Here is a 20,114-nt window from a genome sequence, read left to right on the forward strand (position 1 = left end):
AGCTCACGGCAATCCTACCTCTGCCTCCTGAGTGCTGGGACTAAAGGTGTGTGCCACCATGCCTGGCTAAAACATGTTTTTAAAAAGGAAAAAGGGGGGCTGGGGAGATGGTTTAGCAGTTAAGGCACCTGCTTGCAAAGCTAAAGGACTTGGTTCAATTCCCCAGGATCCAAGTAAGCCAGATGCACAAGGTGGGACATACATCTGGAGTTTGTTTACAGTGCTTGGAGGACCTGGTGTGCCCATTCTCTCTCTGCCTCTCTCGAATAAATAAATAAAAATATTTTTTTAAAAAGGAAAAAGAGGCTGGGCGTGATGGCATACACCTTTAATCCCAGCACTTGGGAGGCAGAGGTAGGATTGCTGTGAGTTCAAGGCCACCCTGAGACTAAATTGTGAATTCCAGGTCAGCCTGAGCTAGAGAGAGACCCTACCTCAAAAAAAAAAAAAAAAAAAAAAAAGGGAGCCAGGCATGGTGGCACACACCTTTAATCCCATTTAATCCCAGCACTTGGGAGGCTGACGTAGGATTTCTGTGCATTCAAGACCAGCCTGAGACTACATAGGGAATTCCAGGTAAGCCTGGGCTACAGCGAGGCCTTACCTGAAAAGAAAAAACAAAAAAGGGGGAAGGGGCTGAAGAGATGGCTTGGGGGTTAAGGTGCTTGCCTGCAAAGCCTAATAACCCTAGTTTGATTCCCCAGTACCCACATGAAGGCAGGAGCACAAAGTGGCAAATGTGTCTGGAATTCATTTGCAACAGCTGGGGCCCTGGCACACCCATACTCTCTTTTCTCTCTCTGCTTTCAAATTAAAAACAAAACAAAACAAAAAACAAGACTTGAAATTTATGGTTTAGGATTTCAGCTATTTTCTTATCCTTGAATACTTATTGAGGAGTTGTGATCTTGTAAAGGAGTCATGTCACATTGTGTTTCCTTGTGACTCTATGTTGTCTTTAGTCTATCTATTGAGATAGCTATCTCTTTTGGTTTTATTTGGACTTTGTCAAAGATCTGAACCTTTATTGCTCTGAAATAAAAACATAACAAGGGGTTGGAGAGATGGCTTAGTGGTTAAGGTGCTTGCTTGCAAAGCTTAAGGACCCAGGTTTGATTCTCCAGTACCCACATAAGCAAGCTGTACAAGGTGACACATACATCTGGAGTTCATTTGCAATGACTAGAGGCCCTGGTGCACCCATTCTCTCTCTTTATCTGCCTCTTTCTTTCTCTCTCAAATAAATATTAGAAAACATAACTCAAAACAAAACTATCAATATATGTGGCTGAATTTATGTGGACTTCTTAGTGAGTAGGCTTCTTTTGAGGGCGCACACCTCAATGCCACCCAAGCTGTCATAACAACAACACTACCGTACCAAGTGAGATACGGAAATACAATTAAAAGTTAATCAAGCTGGGCGTGGTGGTGCACGCCTTTAATCCCAGCACTCGGGAGGCAGAGGTAGGAGGATTGCCATGAGTTCGAGGCCACCCTGAGACTCAACAGTGAATTCCAGGTGTATGCCTTTAATCCCAGTACTCAGGAGGTAGAGGAAAGAGAATACCAACTGGAGACTACAGAGTGAGTTCCAGGTCAGCCTGGGCTAGAGTGAGAACTTGCCTCAAAAAACAAAAAAAAAAAGAAAGAAAGAAAAAGAAAATAATACTAAAATGTAGCTTTAAAAGGCTGGATCGATGGCTTGGCAGTTAAGGCACTTGCCTGAGAAGCCTAGGGACCCAGGTTTGATTCTCTAGAATCCATGTAAGCCAGATGCACAAAGAGGCACATATGTCTGGAGTTCATTTGCAGTAGCTAGAGGCCCTGGTTTACCCATTCCCTCTCTCTCTCTCTGGTAAATAAAAATAAAATATTAAAAAATAGAATGAAAACAAAATTAAAATGTAGTACAAAGAGGTTTTCGAAATGACAAAAATTGAAGTGTGTTGTGGTGGTGCATGACTTTAATTACTTGGGAGGCTGAGGGAAGATCACTGTAAGTTTAAGGCCAGCCTGGGCTAGAGTGAGACCCTGCCAAAGGGTGGGGTGGGTAAGCAAAGGCAAAAATTGGAGAGGCTTCATTTTGGGTCCTCCGTTATTGGAGTCTGCCGGGAGGAAGAGTGGTGTGTTGTAGATGCTTTGTCTTGTTTACCTTGCTGTTCAGGCAGTTCTGTAGTGAGCTGAGGGCTGGGCCTGTAAAGAGAAGTTATCTTTTTCAGTGCTATATTCACTCTAGAAGCTTTTTTTTTTTCTTCTTTTTTTTTTAACCAGGAACCAGTGCTGGAGAGTTGGCTTAGCCATTAAAGTATTTGCCTGCAGAACCTAATGACCTGAGCTCAATTCCCCAGTACCTACATAAAGCCATATACACTAAGTGACACATACATCTGGAGTCCAATTGCAGTAGCTGGAGGCCTGGCACACTGAATTGTCTCTCTATGCTTGCCAATAAATAAAAATTAAACAAATAAAACCAGGAGCCACTGCTGGCTGCACTGTGATTGTGGATATAGGATTCTTGACAGTTTTCCCACAAGCCCCTCTGATCTCCATTGTTTCTGGCGAGAAGTCAGCACTAATCTCTTGGTACTCCCTTGTAAGTAAAGGCTCTTTTGTCTAGGATGTTTGCCTTTATTCTTCAGGAAGTTCCTGGAGCTTCCTAAATGTGTAGGCTGCTTTCAATCAACTTGGGGAGCTCACATTGTTTAAGTGTTGTCTGCTCCTTCCACTTCTCTCCTGAGGGTGGGAATACCACCTGGGTATAGGAGGCTGAAGGGCAGCTGGGCATGGTGATGCATGCCTTTAATCCAGCACTTGGGAGGCTGAGGTAGGAGGACTGCTGTGAGTTCAGGTCAGCCTGAGACTACAGTCAATTCCAGTTCAGCCAGGGCTAGAATTAAATCCTACCTTGAAAAACCAAAAAAAAAAAAAAAAAAAAAAAGTTTTTACTTCCTTCTTCTCCACCTCTTCTTTAAAACTATGTTTTACTCTGTAATCCAGGCTGGCCTTGAAGGCACAGCAATTTTTTTTTTTTTTTCTTCAGCCTTCCCAGTACTGGGATTATAGGCAAGAGCACCCCATCCTGCTTCTTACCACTTTTTTTCTGTTCTTTGACTTTCATTATCCTATCAATCTGCCAAGCTCACTTATTCCTTCTTCTGACAAATTTATTTCTGCTGGTGAGTCTCCTGGTGAGGTTTTAAAAATTAGGGTACTATACTTTTACCTCTAGAATTACTACTTGGTTCCTGTAAAAGTCACTTTATTGAAGCTCTCTGTGAGATGTTGTGTTCTTGTCTCCCTTGGTTCTGTGAATATGTGTGATGGCTCTGTGGATGTCTTTCCTGATAGCCCTGGCACCATTACCTCAGTTTCTGCTGCCTTTGATTTCAGGATGTAGGCTATCTGTTGTTTCTTTGCATTCTTCATATTTATGCTGTTGTGAATTGAACATTAGTAAAATATTAGAGCATCTCTGGGGCTTCTTATTTGTCACTGGCTGGACAGTGGTTTTGGTGAGGATGATGCCTTTGTGCCTGGACTTCCTAAGCCTCTCATGTCCTAAGGGAGATGGGCTTTGCTGGACACAGCACAGAATGAATTATCTGTGCTTTTAGTAGGACATTCTTCCTCCTTTCTCTGGCCATGCCCAAATACTGAACTCTACCAAGTATCTAGCTGATGCTGTTTCCAATACTGCCCTGAGCATAGGTTTCTGTGCAAACTAATCCAGTAACATCAAGGCTTCTCTGAAAGAATCATTTACAGGGCTGGAGATAGCCCAGGAGTTGGAGAAGCTTACTTGCAAGGCCTGACAGCCCAGGTTAGATTCTCCAGCGCCCATGTAAAGCCAGATGCACACTGTGACACATGTGTCTGGGGTTCATTTGCAGTGATAAGAGGCCTTGGCACACCCATTTTCTCTCAACTGGAAAAAAAAAAAAAGAATCATTTAAAGTCTATGTTTGTTGTTCACAGTTCAGAATAGCTCTTATTCTCCTCTAGGAACAAGCTGGCCTCCTCCAGTCCATCTTGTCTCTCCTACCAATTACTTGTCACCACTTGCATTTTTCTTAAAAATGCCCTTGGATCTGAACTTCTCCACACTCAGCTGCAAAGGAAGCCATTCTTGTGGGAAAAGAATGAGGTGTTTCTCCTTGGAGGTGGAATCTCTACATCTGACTTGGGCTGGGGGTCGGGGTGTGAGGACATGGCAAGTTTCCTGTGACACCATACTGCAGGGTTATACTCTGAACAGGACAGAACACAAACATCTTTTCATTTGCTAACACCAAACTAGAATCACCATGGTGAGGGGGAAGGTTGGCCATACATACTACTTCAGGGGTGCCTTATCTGAGGTGCAGCTGCAGAAGGGAACCTCTTTTTTCAGTCATGCCCAACCTGCACTGAGTCTCGGGAACAGATGCAGAAGTATCATCCCCCTACCCTCCTCACTTGACTATGGTGGACTTAAACCCAGGATCCTCCAGCCATACCATCCTGAGTGCAGGGGTTACAAGGATGGGCTAGGTCCAACTGAGGTGTTTGTTTTTAAAGAATCACCATGTGCTCATGGATTTAAACAGATTTGTGTTTCATTGGATTTTATTTGTATTGATGTTCAAGCTGCCATACCTTTGGCCAGTGGGACCCTATTTAACCTGCCTCCTGAGACCAACCCTAGCATTGATAACTTCTTCCAATTCTAAAAAATTATATGGGCTGTTCCGTAGAGCTATTGGCTTAACAAATATGCAACACATGAGTTTATAGTAATACTTCTTGTTGATCCTTTATTTCATTTTATTTATTTTTGGTTTTCTGGGTAGGGTCTCACTTTAGCTCAGGCTGACCTGGAATTCACTATGTATTCTCAGGGTGGCCTCGAACTCATGGCAATCCTCCTAACCTCTGCCTCCTAAGTGTTGGGATTAAAGGTGTGCGCCACCCCACCGGGCTTGATCCTTTTTAAAAAGTCTCAGAACTGGAGAGATGAATGGAGTTCTACTCAGAGGTAAAGAAAAATGAAGTTATGAAATTTGCAGAAAAAATGGATGGACGTGGAAAGGATTATACTAAGTGAGGTAACCCAGGCCCAGAAAGCCAAGCACCACATGTTCTCTCTCATATGTGGATCCTAGCTAGAGATGATTTGGCTTCTGCGTGAGAAGGAAAATACTTAGTAGCAGAGCCCAGTAAGTTAAAAAGGAGACATAAAGGGAAGAGAAAGGAAGGGAGGAGGGTACTTAATAGGTTGATATTGTATATATGTAAGTACAATGATTGAAATGGGGAGGTAATATGATGGAGAATGGAATTTCAAAGAGGAAAGTGTCGGGGGGAGGGAGGGAATTACCATGGGATTTTTTTTTATAATCATGGAAAATGTTAATAAAAATTTAAAATTAAAAAATAAAAAAAAATAAAGTGGAAAAAAAAAAAAGAACTGGAGAGATGGCTCAGCAGTTAAGTGAGTTATTGCACAAGCATGAGGGCCTGAAGATTGAGTTCAAAGCTCCAGAACCCAATTAAACAGTTGGGTATGGCCACACATAATCCTAGCTCCATAGAGGAGCAGAGACCTGGGCATTGTGAGCTCAAAAACAAAAGGATCCAGCAAGCTGTGGGATTGGGCAGAGACTGTTGTTCAAACAAGAATGAACAGAAGAGGGATGGCCACCCAATGTTCTGCTCTAGGCACCACAGGAAAGCACATCAAGCCACAGGTGAACTCATGAGGTACTATAAGGGAACAACATACAACACACAGAGGGGCATATATACAAGGATATATACCACATCCAGACACAAAAAAGGGTTTCATTATGTATTTCAAGCTGGCTTTGAGCTCTTGCATTTCAGAGGGTTTTTATTAACCTTTTGTTGTTTTTGATGTACGGTCTTAACTCTAGCCCAGGTTGACCTGGAACTCACTCTGTGGTTCCAGACTAGCCTCAAACTCACAGCAATCATCCTATCTCTGCCTCCCAAGTGCTGGGATTAAAAGAATGTACCATGACATTCAGGTTTTTATTAACTTTGTTTATATTAAATCTACTTTGTAGCTATTAACATTTGTGCTTCAATAAATTAACCTTGTTAAGAGGTTCTAAATTTTTGCTACTGTGTATCGTGACAAGGCTCCAGAAACTGGGTGGCAGTTAAAAGTGTGTGTCAGCTATCACTGATCTCTCTCTCCTAAGGGGCTCTCTCCAGCACCTACTCCTATAGACTGAAAACTGCCCTTCACAGCCTTGCTACAGAGCATCCCTTACCCTTGGGCCTTTGTGCCATTGTGGACAGAAGTCTAGAGGAAGATGCTGCTGTGGAAGGATATAACAATTTGGCCACACTGAGGACAAGAACTAGGATTGGTATTTTGTTGTGCAAGGACAACAAACAGTCAGGTGGGGCAGGTCTACCAGGCCAAGCCTTCTGGAGGAATGACAGACAGAAGTTACCATGCTTGCTTTCTCAAGAGACCATAACTTACTTGTCAGTACAATTCTTCAGAACATAACAGGACCTGTCCTTAAGGTTTAGATTTTCTCCCTGGAGCATTTGGCAACCCAGGATGGAGTGCAGGTTGATGAGGTTTCTCCAAGTGTGACATCATTCCCTGAGTGCTGAGCACAGCTGCAGCTCTGTGCCAGGGCTCATGAGTGACCACCAGCTGCCTCTAGCTATACCCAAAGCCCAGAATAAAGTGAGGCAGAACTGGTACCTTTGGCACAGAAGCACCCAGGTAAGTATAGGTGGGTGCAGGATTTCTGCCAGGGCTGGCCCAAGTATCCTGGTCTTACCATCACAGAGGGAATACCCCAGGACACACCTGTCTTCTGTGTATGCTTCACACACTAGCCCAACTTCCTGACTTGCTTTTTCCTCACCCTCCCTACCTGAGAGTTCTCCCAACACCTACTCCATGGCTGTCTTCTCTCCAGCTTGTGTCCAACATCTAGGGTGTCTCAGCCAGATGGGATAGGATAGCTGTGGCTGTATCCTACATTTTTACAGCCTGTAAGTGATACTGAGATCTTATGAGTCTCCCTGAAAAATAAGTGCTAAAAGCAAAATAATATTGGCAGATAATAATCCACTTTTCTATCTGGTGTGAGAACACAGAAAGGACACTGGACACCATCAGTGAAAAATACTTACTTCATATGTTTAAAAAGGACAGTTTTTGGGTGGCACCTAGGGGGGGAGGTAGGCTGTCTCACCACCTTAATTCCTTCAGTGTGTCCTGGACAGTTCTGTAATCTTCAGGTCCCTACTACTTCTGCTAACACTCACTGGCTGTCTCATATGGCTAGAGATAGAGACAAGCAGGTAGCAAAGGCCAATCCCAGGACAGTTAATCAAAAGCAAGAGAAAGGCTCTGGTACAAGGGGCTTGCTTCCCATCCTGTCTGCCCAGATGCCTGGTTCTCTCTCCTTGCCATAATCCATCACTGGTGTTTATTTTTTCTGGTTCTTTTAAACCCTCTGGATGCACCTTGTCCAAAACAGATAGTAGAAGGTATTCTGGAATAGGGGGAAAAGAAAAAAAGATTGTATTGAACAATATTCAATAACAGCATTCATTACCTTTGACAACAAACAACCCAGCTCCCAATAGCAGCCTTGTGTGTGTTTCTTTCATATTCATATTCTGGAATGTTCTCTTTTTGCTCTATGGATCATTCAGGAAATGGAGTCTGCCCTCCTGGGCCCTAGGGTAGAGCTCCTGGTTTCCTGCTTCCTGTGGGAGATTCTTCTAGTACCAGCATGCACTTGCTCAGAATAAATTTAGCCAGGAATGCTGACTTCTACCACAGTCTCTGTGATATTAGTTTCCTGTGACTCATTGGCCACTGAAACCTAATCACCACTCACAGGGAGGCCAAGATCCAGGCAGCTACAGGAAGGCAGCTGAGGGCCACATATAGCCATTTTTTTGCCAGCTTAAAATTTTTGTTCATTTTTCCCCACTGTTCAAAGGTTTCCCCCCAATAATCTCTGAAGTCAACTGTAACCCAATCCAGAAAGACAGTCTGTCAGGCAAGTACAAAAGGACCTTCCCACCCAGCAGAGATGACAGTGAAGGGGGAGGTGCTTACATGCTCCACTTTAGGGTCCAAAGCACAGGGGTGAGGAAAACTAGAACATTCAGGCTGTTAGCTCTAATGAAGCCAATATTCTGGCCCAGTGTCACTATCTCAGAACTCAGGCCCAGGGTCAGAGCACAGGCTGAGAAGGTATTTCTGAGGATGTGCACACTGACCTGTGACTGTAGGTCCGCCTGCAGGGGGTCAGCATTGCTGGCTCAGAGCAGACTTCCATGGCTTCTTCATCATCCCGCAGAGGTCTAGCTGACAGTTCGACTGCAGCTCCTGGAGTAGATGGGCTACAGAGGAGAGAAAGAGCAGTAATTATTATCTTCACCCAGATCCTGCTGTCCTGGCTCCCCAGGACTAAACTTTCAAAGACGACACTATTTTTTTCTGTAAAGATGTTCCATTACTATTTTAGCATAATCTCATGTTAGTGCAATTTGCAGGCTAATGGGAAAATAATACTTATGGTAAGGTTGTCTTTTATGTAGTAAGGCTGGTATTTTATAAATTTAAATATAAGTATTTTTACGGTGCTATTATATGGTAAATATCTGCCAGTAGTACATTTTTTCCCCCTATTTTGTGTGGTGCTGAGGATTGAACCCAGGGCCTTGAGAATGCTAGACAAGTATCCTACCACTGACTTATATCCCTAGCTCCCAAATGTTTTTAAAGAGGGACAAATTTATTAAAATTAACTAGAAAGTACAGTCTTATCATTAATACTGATTATGTCTGTCCATCTAGCACTGTGGGGTTTTTCTTTTAGATGACCCCTCAGAGAGAGAAGCACTGAAGACTCAGGTTCTCATGCAGCCTCCCAAACTGTGGGCTCTCTATGCTATACAACACAGCATGTTACTTAGGGAAAACACCTGAGCAGATCCCAATCAATGCAATTTTAAGATAGCTATAAAAATTAATCATAAGATGTGCCAGGCACGGTGGCACACATCTTTAATCCCAGCACTAAGGAGGCAGAGATAGGAGGATCACCGTGAGTTCCAGGCCACCCTGAGACTACATAGTGAATTCTAGGTCAGCCTGGGCTAGAGTGAAATCCTACTTTGAACGGATCCCCCCCCCCAAAACATAAATCATCATGAAGAATTAAAAAATATATATATATTTTATTTGCAAGCAGAGAGAGAGAGAATATGAATGAGAATGAATGAATATGGGTGCACCATGGCCTCTTGCCACTGCAAATGAACTCCAAATACATTTATCAAATGTACTTGTGCATCTAGGTTTACATGGGAAATGAGGAACTGAACCTGGGATATCAGGCTTTGCAAGCAAGTGACTTTAATTGCTTAGCCATCTCTCCAGCCCAGGAATTATTCTTTTGGGGGGGTTTCAAGGTAGGGTCTCATTCTAGCCCAGGCTGACCTGGAATTCACTATGCAGTTTCAGGGTAGTCTCGAGCTCATGGCGATCTACCTACCTCTGCCTCTCAACTTCTGGGATTAAAGGCATGCACCACCACGCCCAGTTCAGGAATTGTTTCTAAAAGGAGACAAAGAAGCAACTTTTAGATATTGAGACTTTTTCCAGGACTGCTGAAGACACCTTGTGCTTCAGTTTCAGGATATGGAGGAGAAATCAAGCCAGAACTGAGCTGGAAGCCCCTCCCTGCTGATTAGCTGTCACAGTGCTGGAAAGTGCTCTGCAGTTTGCTTTGGGAGAAAAGTCATCAAGTCTTAATCAGCAGTAGACTTTGCAAGCTATACAACTGGCCAATCAGGCAACATGTGGCTACTAGTGCAAAAGCTGACATTTCTGTTATGGGGGTAAGCAACTGCTCTCTAATTCAATTTGAGTTCTACTCCTTGGGAGGGAATTCATGCTAGATATTGAAAACCTAGCTAAAAGTCTATGGCTGGGAAGGTCATAAGCCTTGAGGGGGAGCTATTACTATTGTTTGGCTAAATAGATATATTACACCCACCAATATGCCCGCTAAATATTTATGTTTAATGCTGGTGTTATCTGTGCTGCTCTCACTTTTGGTTAGATAAGTTTTTCTTTTCAGATGGTGACTAGGGACTCATCAAAGCTATGTGTGGTAGCCCATGCCTTTAATCCCAGCACTTGAGAGGTAGAGGTAGGTGGCTCGCTGTTGAGTTTGAGGCTACCTTGAGATTATACAGTGAATTCTACAGTGAAACCCTACGGGGGTGGGAGGGAACTCATCAAAGTTCTAAGAAGAAGTGACAGTTGAGTGTTCAGTACTAAATGAGATAACCATCACATCCTCCAAAGCTCATTGTGGAAGAGGGGTCAGAAAGAAACAAATTTAAGAACTGGATGATGATGAGGAATGCTTTGGAATGCTGTCTTCCATACACAAAGAGGACAGTGCACTCATGACCTCACAACAGATGTTGTGACCTGCACAAGACCCATCAATATGTTGTCATGGGTGATGGAGGTGGGGAAAAAAAGATTATATCAAAATAGAAGAGGGACTAGTTGGAAAGAAAATGGGTTTCAGTGGAGGAGGTATGGGGGAGGACACAAGAGGGTGGTGAGAAATGACTATGATCAAGGTACATTGTGTGTATGTTGGAATTAATTTTTTAAAAAATAAAAAAATATTAAGTTTATTTTTTAAAAAATATTAATTAGGGCTGGAGAGGTGGCTTAACTGTTAAGGCGCTTGCCAAGCCTAAGGATCCAGAACCCAAGTACGCCAGATGCACGAGGTGGCACATGTGTCTGGAGTTCGTTTGCAGTGGCTACAGAGGCTCTGGGGCTCATTCTCTCTCTCATAAATAAAATAAAACAAACTTTAAAAAAATTTTTAAAAGAAGGTATTTTCAGAAGGTATTTTTGCACAGTGCACTCCAAACAATAATGCCATTCAATGACAAGATTGTCAAGTCTCTAAAAGTAACTGGGAAGTTAAAAAAAAAAAAAAGAAAAACCAGAGTGTCCTGTTGGAGAAGAGAGAGAGGCTCATGAACTGGGTCAGTTAAGTTCCCAAAGGTCCCTGGTTGGAACTTCAGAGGCCTTCTACTCCAGCCTGTATGGGCTGGGGCATACTTGACCTGCACCACTCCTCTGCTCTCAGCCAGGAATGCTTATCCACTCCTGTCTCCTTTCTGCAGGTAAAACACCCCTGTGTGTAATCAGTGGGTACTGGCCTGGTGTACTCAAGGTTTCAGCTACCAAGTCAGGATTGATTACAGAGTCTGCTCCCAGGCTCATGACCAGAGGCAGCCACAGCCCAGTTCTTCACCTACCCTCTGTTTGTCTTGGGTTTATCAAACCGGAAATCCGCAGGGTACAGGTGAAGCTTCACCATGTGATCCTTCCGGTCTTGGCTGGTCTTGAACTTCTCAGGGCAGCCTTCGACCAAGCACTGGTACTACAAAGGATATAGTGTCACCTTCACCCTGACAGCAGTCTTAACCCTGACCCTAACCCCCACTGTACATGTGCTCAGCGTGGGGCCGACACTCACCATGTCCTGCCTCTGGGCCAGTATCTGGAACAGGGAGTCATGCCATTCCAGGATGTGAATATCCAGCAAGTGCCCGGAGGGAAAGGCGCGGTTACAGAAGGAACAGGTATTCCCATGCAGCATGTGGTAGTGGTGCTGGTAGTCCTCCAGAGCCACAAACACCTGGCAGCAGCCGGCCACCTGACAAGTGAACTCCGGCACCCTGGGAAAGGAAGTCGTCTCTGTTGATGGCAGGAACAAGAGCCGGCTTTCTGCCCAGATTGAGTGAGAGCTCTGATACAACTCTGCAGCTTCTCTTGCCACCCCAAGCCAGAGTCAGTTTTCCAGGGTAAGAGGAGGGGCCTGCAAAACCAAACGCTGGCGCCAGCAAGGTGACGGTAAGCGCGGCAACCATAATGGTCGCCCGGGAGAGGTTGGAGTCCCAGGTTGCATGCGGCTGGGCAGGGGAAAGCCGGGGCAGCGTCAGCGAGGACAGAGCCATGCTCACCTGGACTTCTCCGGCTCTTCCGCCACCTGTGTGAGCACCTCCTGCAGGAAGAGGTGCCGCTGCACGTCCCCATCCTGCAGGAAATACACGTCATAAGCAGAACTGAGCCTCGCAGCCAGCCAAACAGGGGCAGGCCTCACTCCGTTGGGCCCGCCCCATTGGTCCGGCCCACGACGGCCGTCTTACCCAGGGTTCCCTCCCGCAGAGGCTCGTCCCGCCTCGGCCCCGCCCTGCCAGGCTCCGGTGTCCCTCGGCCACCCTTCTTTGCACGCACCTCGAAGAACTGGTGGTCCCGCGGGAAGCGCACCGGTCGCGGCGAGAACAGAAAGGGTGCCGCCCCCGCCGCGGAGTCCCGCTGCACTGGCAGCGGCTCGGCTGCTCCGGGCGCTCCGGCCAAACGGGCCTGCAACGCAGGGGGTAGCAGCATCACCCGGGGCGCCGCGCCGCAACTGATCGGCCACCGTCCGCAGGGCGAAGACGGACGTGACGTCTGCACACTTCCTGTGGCGATCCAGCGGGGCGGGACGCGAAGCTTGTCTGTGAGTTCGGGCTGGTCCCGGGCTGGGGGGTTGGAGGGCTGAGAGATGGGCCCGCGGGCGGGGTGAGATTCCCCGCGACGGCCGGTCGGGCTCTCCTTGCAGTCTCTGAATGCGGCGTCTTTAGCTGCACCTATGCCCTCCACGCGCCCAGCTGGAGCCAGTTGGCTTTGGGAAGTTCGTGGTTTGTGTGACCCTTTTCTGCTGACAGCCCTGAGGTGTCTCCAGAGTCTTAGCCCAGAGGCCCTGGTCTATCTCCTCCACCGCTGCAGATGTTTAGGCCGTAGAAGTGAAGAAATCAGAGCCCGCAGCAGGAAAGACAGACGTGGGAGCAAACGCTAACCTAAAGAAAAGGGATCTTGAGATGTTCGCATGGCGCCTTCGTAGGATTTAACTCGCCTCCTCTACACAGAATATTCATCACTGAACAAGGGCTTACCTGAACGGATGTGCATTGTTAGGCAAGAAGGGCACTGTTTGTTTAGCAGATAAAAATAAAACATCTTTGAACTGGAGAAAGAGCTCAATGGTTAGGTTCAGTTCTCCAGCATCTATTTAAAACCAGATGCACAAGGTATCGCGTGCATCTGGCGTTTGTGTGCGGTAGCAGAATGCCTTGGCACACTCAATCCCCCCTTCTCAGATTAAAAAATAATAAAACCTTTTTTGTCACTGTGTCCTGGACATGAATGCTTGTGTGACCATGTCCCTCACCTAGGCTTACACGCCTTTGGAAGAACTCTATCTCTTCTGATATTCCGGGTTTAGCTAAAATCGTTTGAGTTCTTGATATTTTGCAAGTTGTAAAATGAGTTGTTCAAGCTAGTTTGTACAATTAGGCCTTTTTTTAAAAAAATTTATTTGAGAGCGACAGACACAGAGAGAAAGACAGATAGAGGGAGAGAGAGAGAATGGGCGCGCCAGGGCTTCCAGCCTCTGCAAACGAACTCCAGACGCGTGCGCCCCCTTGTGCATCTGGCTAACATAGGACCTGGGGAACCGAGCCTTGAACCGGGGTCCTTAGGCTTCACAGGCAAGCGCTTAACCGCTAAGCCATCTCTCCAGCCCTAGGCCCCTTTTTAATCTGTGTTTTAATCACTGTTCACTGGAATTGTACACCTAGCTCATTTATAATCTGTTACAGACTCTCCAGATAAGTTCTGTTCAGTCTCACACATCTGTGGTGACTGATGGAGATGGGAGCCAAGCAGTATCAAAAAGGTTAAGTAAGCCATTACTGTTGTTGAGACTTATTCACAATTGGGCTTTTCTGACTGGAGAACAGTAGTGTTGATTATGGTCCCTGGATATTGCCCACTATTGCCAAGGGCACCCTTTTCAATCGCTGCACCAAACATGTCCAAAGGCTCAAAGTACTACTTGAAGTTGAGAGTGGCCTTCTGGGATTATCCTCAAATTAGGCAGAATGGAAGACTACTTAAATTAATACTTGGGATATAGTGTATCTGTGTAAATATTTATGTGTGCCATAAATGAAATTTTCCTGGATAGAAGTTTATTTTTATTTATTTATTTGAGAGCAACAGACAGAGAGAGAAAGAGGGAGGGAGGGAATGGATATGCCAGGGCCTCTAGCCGCTGCAAATGAACTCCAAATGCGTGTGCCCCCTAGTGCATCTGGCTAATGTGGGTCCTGGAGAATCAAGCCTCAAGCCGGTGTCCTTAAGCTTCACAGGCATATCTCTCCAGCCCTCCTGGATATAATTTTAAGTGATTTATCTTTCCTCAGGAGTAAGCTCACTTCCCTCGTGTGTAGTGGAGGGGGCTTTGCATTTGTGGTTCATGCTTTCCTTGTCATCTAGCATGTTTCAGGACAGCCCACAGGACTTGGAAAGTTCTCATTGTTGCCACAGCATTCACAGAGGCTATCTGAGGGGGAAGTTTGGGTTTTTGCTTTCTGCTTGGTGGCAACTTTAAGTGCCTCCTTCAGGGTCCCTGGTACTCATAAGGAGGTAACTCATTAACAGACTGTCAGTGTCTCAGGCCAGTTTCCTTCTAGAACTAAGCAGTTCCCAAGGGTGCATAATCATTCCCCAGGTAAAAGTGAGCATGTCCAGGTGGTTGGCTGTGTGGTACCAGCAGCACATCTGTTTTGGCTTATTCTGTGTGCCTTTCAGTGCTTTATAAGAATGACATTATTCTCTGCTACTCTCCCTTTTCAGAGGAAGCTTACAAGTGACCAGCTCCTTGCCTATCATCCACACCCCACAGGTGTTAGAGTCAGGGTCCAACTCCATGGAACTTCACAACACGTGCCCTGCAGTTTTGTGGTGTTAATTGTGATTGTGATGAACACCTCTTGTGGTGGTTTGATTCAGGTGTCCCCCATAAACTTTGGTGTTCTGAATGCTGGGTTCCTAGCTGATGGAGATTTGGGAATTAACACCTCCAGGAGGCAGTGTTATTGTTAGGGGCGGGAGTATGGGTGTTATAGCCAGTGTCCCCTTGCCAGTGTTGGGCACACTCTCCTGTTGCTATTGTCCACCTTATGTTGGCCAGGAGATGATGTCCACCCTCTGCTCATGCTACTGTTTTCCCCTGCCATCGTGGAGCTTCTCCTTCGAGCCTGTAAGCCAAAATAAACCTCTTTTTCCCACAAGCTGCTCTTAGTTGGGTGATTTCCACTAGCAATGTGAGCCGGACTGCAACAGTAGAGTGGTACCAAGGACCTGACAGTATGGCTTTGGCCTTTTGGAGTGAATTTTCAAGAGGAATGTGGAAGGATTTGAAACCTTGGCCTAAGAGATGCCTTGAAGTGCTGTAAGTACAGCTTGATGGACTATTCTGGTCAGAGTTGAAAGACCTGAATGCAGTAAGAACTATGGACTGTGAGGTTTGGTTTATGAGGGTAAGAAAGAGCTTTGCTTGGCCTGGGCTAGCAGTTTGTGTAAAAAGTTTGCTGTTATGCCTGTGTCCTGAGAAGTTGTGCAGGGTTGCTTTGCATAGAAACAGACTGATGTAAGCAGAGAGATATGGCACAGAAAAAATGAAATCTTGAGGCCTAAATTGGTGCCCATTCACCTGCAAATTGTTTGAGAGATTACAACCTTTCCGATTGGGATAGATGACCTGCAATGGGGCAACAAAAGAATGTAGACCCTTTTGAAGGGGCTTGAGTGCTCAAGGATTGTCCTGTTCTTCAAAGTCTGCTTTATTCCCCCCTGGATTAACAAAATGGCACCCTACCTGGTATTGTGGAGTGTAAGAAATGTAGGAAAGAGAGGGCCATTGAGTTTGCAACATGCTCTTGTGTTTTGGAAATGGCCATGGGCTGTGTGAAGCAGGTTTGCTGGTTGCCTGCATGAAAACCCCATGGGGTCATGAGAATGAGCCATGGGTTGCAGTGGAAACCCAGTGGAGATGAAGGGACCATGAGATGGCTGCTGAGGAAAGCTGTTGGCCCTTATGAAGTTTTCCAGGACTGTGAGTAGCCTAGCTGATAGGGCAGAATTGGGATGCCAGAGACTTGTTGCTGCTTAGACTTATTGGACTTAGAGATTTGTCACTTACTAGAGTTGTTGGACTTGCAGCTACAGTTTGTTGTTTGCCCTGGTTTTCTTAAATTATGTATTGCTTGAGTATTTCTTTGCTATGCCCAATGCCATCTTTCGCAGTGTGAATGTTTACTCTGTGCCATTATGGTTTTTTTGAGGTTATTTTTGGTATTATGGCTCAGTTAAAAGATCTTGGATTATGGGGCTGTATGAACATCATTGGAATTGATAAAAATCTGTGGGGACTTTTAAAGTTAGATGAATGCATTGCATTTTATATCATGTATGGATATCAGTTTATGGGAGCCAGGGGCAGAATGTAGTGGTTTGATTCAGGTGTCCCCCATAAACTTTCGTGTTCTGAATGCTAGGTTCCCAGCTGATAGAGATTTGGGAATTAACACCTCCAGGAAGCAGTGTTATTGTTGGGGGCAGGCTTATGGGTGTTATAGCCAGTGTCCCCTTGCCAGTGTTGGGCACACTCTCTTGTTGCTATTGTCCACCTTATGTTGGCCAGGAGGTGATGTCCACCCTCTGCTCATGCTACCATTTTCCCCTGCAATCGTAGAGCTTCCCCTCGAACCTATAAGCCAAAATAAACCTCTTTTTTCCCAGAAGCTGCTCTTGGTTGGGTAATTTCTACCAGCAATGTGAACCTGACTGCAACACCTCTTGATTTGAAAGTATGTGTGTGGCTGGGGAGATGGCTCAGCAATGAACGGTACTTGCTTGTAAAGAAAGTCTACTGGTCCAGTTTTGATTGGTACTGCTTACAGCCTCAAATGAAGAAGATTCTTTATATAAGGGGTAGAGGTGATTACAAAGATGCACAGATGACAGAGTTGCTGAGAATAAGCAGCTAGTTTGTGCTCAGTCCTAAATATCTAAATCATACCCTCCAATGTTCAGATGTTCAGGGAACCTTGCAGAAGAGGAGGCAGAAAGAATATAAGATCAAGAGGATAAGAGGTGGGACTGTGGAATGCTCTCTTCAAGTCCACTACACTCATGGACTCATAGAAGATCCCATTTTCTGGATTTGATTGAGTCTTATCAATATCTCATCATAGATCAGGGAGGAGTCCATGAGACTACATACCTCTAGCAGTAAATGGTGGAAACTGATAATTTCTGGGAGAGTGGAAGTGATATTCTTTAGGAGAGTGGCACTGGAGGATTGCTCATTCCCTGATAAATAACCTCCCACCCATGATTATGCAAGTGGCCCTAATTTTTTGTTGTTGTTGTTTTGTTTTTGTTTTTCAAGGTAGAGTCTCACTCTGGCTCAGGCTGACTGGGAATTCACTATGTAGTCTCAGGGTGGCCTTGAACTCACAGCAGTCCTCCTACCTCTGTCTCCTGAGTGCTGGAATCGAAAGCATACACCAACATCCCTAGTGGAAAGAAGGGTTTTAATGGGAGGGGAAAGGGGAAATGGAGGTAAGTAGGGCAATCAAAATGTGTATATGTGGACTGGAGAGGTGGCTTAGCAGTTAAGGCGTTTGCCTGCAAAGCCAAAGGACCTAGTTTCAGTTTCCCAGGACCCACATAAACCATATGCACAAGGTGGCACATGTATCTGGAGTTCGTTTGCAGTAGCTAGAGGCCCTGGTGTGCCCATTCTCTCTCTCTCTCTCTCTCTCTCTCTCTCTCTCTCAAATAAATAAAAATAAAATATTTTTAAATGTATACATGTATGAAGTTGTCAAGAATAAAATAATTGGGGCTGGAGAGATGGCTTAGCGATTAAGTGCTTGCCTGTGAACCCTCAAACAGACCCCAGTTCGAGGCTTGATTCCCCATGACCCATGTTATCCAGATGCACAAGGGGGTACATGCATCTGGAATTCGTTTGCAGTGGCTGGATGCCCTGGTGTGCCCATTCTCTCTCTCTCTCTCTCTCTCTCTCTCTCAAATAAATAAAAATAAAATATTTTTAAATGTATACATGTGTGAAGTTGTCAAGAATAAAATAATTGGGGCTGGAGAGATGGCTTAGCGGTTAAGTGCTTGCCTGTGAACCCTCAAACAGACCCCAGTTCGAGGCTCGATTCCCCATGACCTATGTTATCCAGATGCACAAGGGGGGACACGCATCTGGAATTCGTTTGCAGTGGCTGGATGCCCTGGTGCGCCCAGTCTCTCTCTCTCTTTCTCTCTCTGTCTGCCTCTTTCTCTCTCTGTTGCTCTCAAATAACTAATAAATAAAGATGAACAAAAAATATTTTAAAAAAGAATAAAATAATTGGGTGTGGTCTCACAAAGGATGGTTTTACTATCTGGGGACAGGGGCAGTAGTCTTGGCCTGGTCAAGCTCCCTCAAAGGGCAAGGCCATTGTGTGTGCCCAATCAGGGCCAGAAGTTGCTGTCCACCAGCTGAAGGAAGCAGAAATGGAAAGCCAACTCTGTGGAGTCTGTTCGAGGGCTTACCTGGTATGGCTGGCTCCCTAAGTGGTGGTTTTGGCTAGAAACCAGCTGGTGGTAGGAGCTAGCACTCTGTATTACCAGAGATGATTGCTGGCAAATCTCAGCAGCTCTATGAGGGAGCAGACTGCCAGGGAGGGGAAAGAGGCTGCTGTGTTGTCTAGCTTAGGTTGGGCCAGACAGTGATATATTTGTCAGAGTCTTGAAATAAGACAAAAGAATTTTTGGATTTTAATTTTATGAACTACTTTCCCCTTACCTTTAGGAGAACATTGTGATATGTTTGTTTCTCAGAGTTCAACCATGAGTGAATTTCGAATTCACCACGATGTCAATGAGCTGCTCAGCCTCCTACGTGTCCATGGTGGGGATGGAGCTGAGGTTTACATTGACCTGCTGCAGAAAAACCGGACACCATATGTTACGACCAATGTCTCTGCCCACAGTGCAAAGGTGGGCACCTGTCTCTGGTACAGGGCTTGAAGGGAGAGGTTCCTCTGGTAGCCACAGCAGAGCCAGTGATGAAGGCTAAGAATACTTTCATAATGCTGCATGGTATTCACTCTCCTCTGTAACTCCAAACAGCTCCTGTCACTTAGTTCATCATTGTACGGATGGGTCAGTGGAAGTCCAAGGTGACAGTGCCCTTGAACCCTGACTTAACAGGTTCCTTTGTTCCCCAAGGAGAGGGTTTTTACATATGCAGCTAATATTGGGGAAGAAAGAAGGAAAACTGTTAGTAATTATGTTGAACTATCTTTCAAGTATTTTTCCTTTTTTAAATAATTTATAATTAAAAATAATAGATCTTTAGTAGATTTCTTTTGAGAAGCTGAGTGTGGTGGCACGTGCCTTTAATTCCAACACTCAGGGAGGCAAAGGTGGGAGGATCACCATGAGTTCCAGGCCACCCTAAGATTACATAGCAAATTCCAGGTCAGCCTGGGCTACATTGAGACCCTTCCTCGAAAGACAAAAACAAAAACAAAAAATCTTTGAATTTGAAATCTATTTCTAAAACACATTTTAAAGCTTCCACTGTTTAGAGATCTTAATAATAGCACTAGGACAGTCAGATAAGTTAAGGGATGGAGTGGATTAGAGCTCAAGATGCACACACATGCAATTTGTTGTTAGGGTGTCATAAACATTTTAAATAAAGCACAGCTCTGAGCCTGTACAATCATTAAGTATGGAGGAAATGAATTCAGTAAGTGTATGAACTTAGGAGAACTGTGAGTACAACCAGGGCTAAAAGGCATACCATGAGAGAAAACATGGGAAGGACCAGTCAGTTTAATGAAATGTTGACATGTTTTCTTGCTTTTTTTTTTTTGTTGTTGTTGTTTTTTGTTTTCTTGCTTTTATGTCACAGATGTCATTTGGTTTATCTAATTTAACTCTTGTTTTGATTTTTATGTTTAATTTTCTTAAGGTTTTAAAAATATTTTTAAATTTATTTTATTTGAGAGGGAGAGAGAGAATGGGCTTGCCAAGGCCTCTAGCTACTGTAAACAAACTCCAGATGCATGTGTCACCTGTGCATCTAACTTATATGAGTACTGGCAAATCGAACCTG

The 20,114-nt window shown here is 45.0% G+C and overlaps 2 protein-coding genes across 3 annotated transcripts in view; one reads left to right on the plus strand and one right to left on the minus strand.

Annotated features, from left to right (window-relative positions):
- Nucleotides 1-1,945: 1,945 nt before the first annotated feature.
- Znf511 (zinc finger protein 511) lies at nucleotides 1,946-12,494 on the minus strand. The gene is made up of 7 exons (XM_004669625.2): nucleotides 12,335-12,494; nucleotides 12,061-12,134; nucleotides 11,574-11,775; nucleotides 11,353-11,477; nucleotides 8,272-8,394; nucleotides 6,500-7,532; nucleotides 1,946-2,196 (listed from the first exon to the last, which is right to left on the minus strand). The coding sequence occupies exons 1-6, from the start codon at nucleotides 12,485-12,487 to the stop codon at nucleotides 7,457-7,459; spliced, it is 753 nt and encodes a 250-aa protein (XP_004669682.2). The 5' UTR covers nucleotides 12,488-12,494; the 3' UTR covers nucleotides 1,946-2,196; nucleotides 6,500-7,456.
- The window catches only part of Tubgcp2 (tubulin gamma complex associated protein 2), a 37,562-nt gene continuing 29,747 nt past the window's right edge, over nucleotides 12,300-20,114 (plus strand). The window contains exons 1-2 of one of the 2 annotated variants that reach the window (XM_045151147.1): nucleotides 12,300-12,599; nucleotides 18,801-18,988. In XM_045151147.1, the coding sequence (XP_045007082.1) occupies nucleotides 18,815-18,988 (174 nt within the window). In that variant the 5' untranslated portion in view covers nucleotides 12,300-12,599; nucleotides 18,801-18,814. The remainder of the gene's footprint in view (nucleotides 12,600-18,800; nucleotides 18,989-20,114) is intronic. The other variant, XM_045151150.1, reaches the window with a different exon arrangement.

Source organism: Jaculus jaculus, chromosome 1 (genome assembly GCF_020740685.1).
Source record: "Jaculus jaculus isolate mJacJac1 chromosome 1, mJacJac1.mat.Y.cur, whole genome shotgun sequence".
Lineage (NCBI taxonomy): Eukaryota > Metazoa > Chordata > Mammalia > Rodentia > Dipodidae > Jaculus > Jaculus jaculus.